Source organism: Symphalangus syndactylus, chromosome 2 (genome assembly GCF_028878055.3).
Source record: "Symphalangus syndactylus isolate Jambi chromosome 2, NHGRI_mSymSyn1-v2.1_pri, whole genome shotgun sequence".
Classification (NCBI taxonomy): domain Eukaryota; kingdom Metazoa; phylum Chordata; class Mammalia; order Primates; family Hylobatidae; genus Symphalangus; species Symphalangus syndactylus.
This window is the reverse complement of record NC_072424.2, coordinates 59535952-59542639: the sequence shown is the minus strand read 5'-3', so window position 1 is coordinate 59542639 and position 6688 is coordinate 59535952. Positions and strand designations below refer to the sequence as shown.

At 42.5% G+C, this 6688-nt stretch overlaps 1 protein-coding gene across 2 annotated transcripts in view; it reads right to left on the bottom strand.

Moving 5' to 3' along the window:
- Positions 1-1409: 1409 nt before the first annotated feature.
- LGSN (lengsin, lens protein with glutamine synthetase domain) overlaps positions 1410-6688 on the bottom strand; it is a 46433-nt gene continuing 41154 nt past the window's right edge. Inside the window, exons 4-5 of one of the 2 annotated variants that reach the window (XM_055243255.2) lie at positions 6462-6660; positions 1410-6040 (exon numbers count right to left, since the gene is read on the bottom strand). In XM_055243255.2, the coding sequence (XP_055099230.2) occupies positions 5943-6040; positions 6462-6660 (297 nt within the window). In that variant the 3' untranslated portion in view covers positions 1410-5942. Of the gene's footprint in view, positions 6661-6688 lie in introns of both variants that reach the window. The other variant, XM_055243247.2, reaches the window with a different exon arrangement.

Sequence of the window (6688 nt, the reverse complement as noted above, 5' to 3'; positions counted from 1 at the left end):
TTCCACAGTGTGGAAGGGGACCCGAGCGGGTTGCCACTGCTGGCTGGGGCAGCCTGCTTTTATTCTCTTATCTGGCCCCACCCACGTCCTGCTGATTGGTAGAGCCGAGTGGTCTGTTTTGACAGGGCGCTGATTGGTGCATTTACAGTCCCTGAGCTAGACACAAAGGTTCTCCAGGTCCCCACCAGATTAGCTAGATACAGAGTGTCCACTGGTGCATTCACAAACCCTGAGCTAGACACAGGGTGCTGATTGGTGTGTTTACAAACCTTGAGCTAGATACAGAGTGCCGATTGGTGTATTTACAATCCCTGAGCTAGACACAAAGGTTCTCCACGTCCCCACCAGACTCGGGAGCCCAGCTGGCATCACCCAGTGGATCCCGCACTGGGGCTACAGGTGGAGCTGCCTGCCAGTCCTGTGCCGCATGCCCGCACTCTTCAGCCCTTGGGTGGTGGATGGGACTGGGCGCCCTGGAGCAGGGGGCGGCGCTCGTCTGGGAGGTTCGGGCAGCACAGGAGCCCATGGAGAGGCAGGGGAGGCTCAGGCATGGCAGGCTGCAAGTCCCGAGCCCTGCCCCGCGGGAAGGCAGCTAAGGCCAGGTAAGAAATTGAGCACTTCCAGATGCTGGCCCAAGTGCTAAGCCCCTCACTGCCCAGGCCGGTGGGGCCGGCTGGCCACTCCAAGTGCGGGGTCCGAGGAGCCCATGCCCACCCGGAACTTGCGCTGGCCCGTGAGCACTGCACACAGCCCCGGTTCCCGCCCGCGCCTCTCCCTCCACACCTTCCGGCAAGCCGAGGGAGCCAGCTCTGGCCTTGGCCAGCCCAGAAAGGGGCTCCCACAGTGCAGCGGCAGGCTGAAGGGCTCCTCAAGTGCCGCCAAAGTGGCAGCCCAGGCAGAGGAGGTGCCGAGAGCAAGGGAGGGCTGTGAGGACTGCCAGCATGCTGTCACCTCTCAATGGCAGCAAGAGAAACTGGGAAGGTGAGGTTCTGACATCTACTTTCTGAGACAAAAGCCCAAAGAAGAGGGATTCCACAAATCTAAGAGAGCTATTGAAAGGTTCCACATGGCTAAAAAGGGTGACAACTTCACCTTGCTCTTTTTTGTTTTTAATGTTGTGCTTTTGATCCCCATCAAGCTAATCAGATGGTGTTTACTCAGGAGTTTCTAGAAGCAGAAAACCTGAAGAAGTTCTAATGACAGAAATTGTAGGATCAATAAAAAAACACAAGCTGTTGGTCTTCTCCACTGTCTGTATTCCTCCCTCTCTCTGGGTATGTGAATTTCTGTGTTTTATACTGGACAAGCATAGTATTGTACTATGCTAATAACATATGCATTGATTGATTGATTAAACATTAATTGAATTCCAGAACATATGCAAGGAACAAGAAGTATTAATGCAAATGTAAGTAAGACCTGTACCTTTTATTCTAAGAATTCACATCCTAATTAGCAATTGGGAAGTATCATGTAAACCCCTAATTATAGGCAGCATGAGAAGAGCTTTAACAAGGAAGGTACTGTGCACATAGGTAATGTTTAAAGACACAAATTCTTACCCCTGTAATAGAAAACCCAAGGTTAAAGGTATTGTCCAGTCATACCTGTATCATAAACATATTGCTAAGCATATTTTGTCAAACAGGTGACTGGAGATATGTCAATAGACTGTTCTGTTTTACTGAGAAGCTCAGACTTCACTGTATGCTTTCGATTTTTATTCAGATTAAAGTTTTTTGATCTTTCATTGCCTTCAAATAATCATTTCAAGCGTTGTTGTTATGCACACACTGTAAAATGAAATTTTAGATTATGGAATGTCCTTGAAAATAGAAACTTGCTACTACAATACTAATGTTTTAGTTTCTGGTCTTAAAACATTATTGCTTTTAATTTACATTTCTTATGTATACTCATTTAATAACCAACTTTAAATTCAGTAATCACATTTTTCCCCTAAGCTTTGATTAGAACAATTATAGTAAATGAAAATAAGAAAGTAATTTTTGTAAAGCTATTTATAAAGCACCCTTTTCGAGCCATAAAGAAGCTTTCCAAATAGTTTTTTTCAGCATTAGGCCTACAAAAAAATTATTTATGTTCTGCTTAAGATACACAGATCCAAAACGCTTTCATTGTCTGCTCATCTTTGTTTTGGTCTCCCCTAGTGTGATGGCTCCCAGCAGAAGGCTTAGCACACAAATGGTGCTCAATAAGTGCTGCTGAATGAATGTCTGACCCTCTTAACCCAGACCAAGAAGGTAGAAGCATCCGCAGAAAGTCCCTTCAACAATAGAAAGCCTATGAACAGATGAAAGAAACAGAAAAATAGATAACTGATTTTTACATGTACCTACCCCAATTTGTCTTTGGCCCTGAACTCTGCTGGGTAATGCCTCTTTTTGGGTTGCCTTAAAGAACAAGAATATACATCAGCACACACCTAACTGAAATCTTGGTGGAGAGTGCCACACCAACTTACGTTATCAACTGATTTGTAATCTATGGCTGAATATTTTCTTTGACTCACTACTGTACACTTAATATGGAAGATAATATTCCTAGTTATATAATTCCTTCACATGGCATCCTGAGTACTGTGTTTTTAAGTTATGCTAATAATGTGAAAGGGGAAAAAAGGGCTTCAAACACTGTGATTATCAGACTTTTTACAGCATCTTTACTCATTATGGTAAAATGAAGTCAATGCATTAGACATGTTTCATCAAGGCCCATGGACTATAAAGGGATATGCCACTTTATAGGGATGGGTTAGAGCCGATACCATTTTTTGCATGTGTGGATCCCTTGGATTAACTCAGATTATCCTCTCTAGAAGTGGGAATATTGAGGAAGTGGTCTTTCATTGGTTCTTTTACCTTTATTCTTTCATCCTCAAATCCCTCAAATTCCCCACTCATATGCACACACACACACACACACACACATGCAAAAGAGAAAATAAATTTCATTGCAACTAACAAAGAATCAAAATCATCGTGGCTTAAAGAAGATAGAAGTTTGGTTCTCTCTCAGGTAAATATCTGCACGTAGGCAAGTCAAACTGCTCTACAAAGCAGAGGTCCCACCTTATTACTGCACCCTGTGTAGCAAACCTCCCTTCCCAAAGACATTATCCTAGCCACATTATCTGTAGGCCAGTCAGCAGGAAGGGTGAAGGCAGCAAGAGAGAGAAAGGGCAGAGTACACAGCATCAGTCATTTTAAAAAATGTCTTAAAGTGTGGTAGGGCATGGTGGCTCACGCCTGTAATCCTAGCACTTTTGGAGGCCAACGCAGGCTAATCACTTGAGTTCAGGAGTTCAAGACCAGACTGGCCAACATGGTGAAATCCCATCTCTACTAAAAGGCCAGGCATGGTAGCAGGCACCTGTGATCTCAGCTACTTGGGAGGCTGAGGCAGGAGAATTGCTTGAACCCAGGGGGCAGAGGTTGCAATGAGCCAAGACCCCGCCATTGCACTTCAGCCTGGGTGACAAAGCGAGACTCCATCTCAGAAAAAAAAAAAAAAGTACAAGAAAAGAAAAGAAAATGTCCTAAGAACTTACATACAACACTTCTACTTTCACCTCTTTGCACTGAACCTAATGACATGACCACATCCAACCTTAATTAAGGTTCAGAAATATCATCTCATTTTTCATTGCTTTCAATGAACATATTGAGGTTTTATTACTGAGAACAGAGGGGAAAATGAACAGAGGGGAATTTTCTAGCAGACAGCTGGAAAATTGGCATGAGAGTCTTCCTTATCCCTCCCATGATGTAATGTGTGGGATTTCATTCTGGAGGTTTCAGATTCCCTTCCTTCCCCCACCTACCTTACACTATCTTTCTCTCTACCCCATATGCATCCATGAATTTTATTCTTTTCTTTTTTTTAAGACAGTGTCTCACTCTGTCACCCAAGCTGGAGTGCAGTAGTGTGATCATGGCTCACTGCAGCCTCAAACTCCCAGGCTCAAGCGATCCTCCCTTCTCAGCCTCCCACGTAGCTGGGACTACAGGCACGTGCCACCATGCCAGGCATTTTTTTTTTTTTTTTTTTGTAGAAACAGGGGTCTCACTATGTGGTCTAGGCTGGACTCAAACTCCTGGCCTCAAGCAATCCTCCTGCCTTGGCCTCCCAAAGTGCTGGGAACTTTCTTCTTATGTATCCAGACACACTTCTCCTGCTCAAAGGAGAAAGGAAGGGAGTAATTAGTGAAGGATAGACTGACTTTCACTGTTTAAGCTACTGAGTACTATGAATTTTAATAAGAGGATCTGAGCCAACTTCTAATCCTCTGCTTGTATGTTTGCTATCTAAATTGAGACCACAGTCAGTTTTAATTGAACATAAAATCTGCTGTTTGATCCTAAGCAGTGGAATAATGTTTCATTTGCTAGTAAGTGGATTTTGGACTTCTTCCCAAAAGAAGCTAAACTTTTGTGACAGTTACAATATTATCTCATTCAAACAAAGGCCTGGAACACATAATATTCTCTGGGGAGGTACCAACCTCTGTGAGCAGCAGATTCAGTAATTTGAATAACAAACTTAAACTCCAGACATGACCCTGGCTAGCCAGGCAGTTGTTCTCACACTCCACAGAGCACTACAGGTTTCAGAGGGACATCTAGTTTCAAAGAACGAAGCAGAGTAGACAGAGCCCACCTACCCTCACACACAAACTTCTTTCTATCTACACTTTGCGTATTGAACTTCTATATGAGGCATTGTTAAAAGAAAGGCTTTAACTACTTTTAAAATCTGACCTCGTTGTTCCCAGCTCCAATTCTATTCCTTAGAGATTTGTTTCTTGAGGACATTATAACCTTGAAGTTCATAAACTTTTCAGGAGCTAGTGGAGAAGGGTGAAAAGAGAAGAGACTTAGGGGAAAACTGCCTACCTGTCATTATATTTTGGCAAAAGTTTATTTAACTTGTTTAAAAAGACCACAATGGTGCATACAACCTGGATTCACAATATTATTTGATTAGTGAGACTATATTAGTATATTTGTCTCGCTGGAAGTCATAACCTATGTGTACCATTAAAATTTTTTCTCCTTTTTTTTTCTTTTTTAGTCATTTAAATTTTGCTTTCTAATGCTTAAGTCTTTTTTTTCTTAATGTGTGAATATATTTATTGCCCCCCAAAATTGGATATTCCTATCCGGGTCAACATACACATAGGAAATGACTCACTGACAAGATCTGGTAAGTTTGCATATTATAGCTTCACCACAACTTTGTTGTTTGTTTCTGTGATCAGAATCTTCTCAGCAGTCCTACTTCATCTGTCAAATATTCCATGGACAAAAAAAAAAGTCAAAAGCATTCGTAGTCTTGTTATTGTTGCTGTTGTTAATTACAAAAGTTCAGTCTTTTTGTTTTGGTAGATTAGCCTTAAGTAACAATTACATCTCTAAAGGAGTAGTTGTGAGTTCTATTCTAAATAAAATACTCTAAGAATTTATTTCTCTCGGCAGCTATTTTTTCATTCTCCAACTCATATTTCTTCATGGCAACAAAATACCGAATAAAGGTTTCTCCTAGAGCCTGTCTCAGGCATTGATCTTCTTCCAGTGCCACAAGGGCATCTTCTAATTTTAAAGGGATCTCAGAAGGTTTCACTTGGTAAAAGTCTGTGCTCTCATCTGGACCAGCCAAGACCTCATTACCGCTATGAAGTCCATCTAAGCCTGCAGCAACAGTTGCAGCCAGCACCAAGTAAGGGTTTGCGGTTGCTGAGCCTAGTTTATTTTCTATCCGGGTGCCTTTCTCTCCGTGACATTTGATATTAAATATACAGCTGTTGTCATTATATCCCCATGTTGTAGGCACACTCTCCTTCAGGTCTTTCCTGTCCTTGGAATAACGCTTTCGGCAGCTAACAGAAGGCGCCATCAGGCAGCTGAGAGCAGCAGAGTGCTTCAAGAGTCCTGCCAACCATTTTTTCCCAGGGATCGTGAGCTGCTCAGTTTCAGAAGTGCTGCAGAACATGTTTTTCTTCCTATCAACATCCCAGAGACTATGAGACAAAATCCCTGAATTACAAAATCCAGTCTCAATGAAGAAGCTGGCAATGTAATTATATTTGCTTGCCACTTCTTTGACACCTGTTCTGAGGGTAAATGCATTATCAGCTGAGCTAATGCCAAATTCAGGCAGGAAACAGATTTCCATCTGACCAGGCCTGGTAGAGGAGGAAAAACTCTCGACATTGGCTCCAGTGTGATACAAGCCATCAACAAGTTCCTGCATGAAGGGCTGATCATGGTTATTTAAAAATGCTGAAGCAGGAAAAGATATAGTCTTTGAATTTAAAATTTCGGCCACACCAAAAATGCAAAAATCATAGATGAAAGCAGAAAGCAGGGAAAAGCCAGAAGCCTGCAGCTGGCTCAGCTGCCTCTTTGCAATGTACCTTGGGGAAGTCAAAAGAGGCTCACCAGTCACAGTGAAGGTATCACATATCACTCTTGCAGTTCTCTCAGCCCATGGCAAAACTCTAAAGGTTGATATCTCTGGCATTAGAACTATGTCACTATTAAAACATGTGGCTCTTATGTGATTCATTTCATTGTCCTTAGGACTTGGTATCACTTCAAGATAACCTCGGGGCATGCAAACACCATGGCTCACTTTCTCCTAAAGAAGGAAAAAAATGAAGAAATTA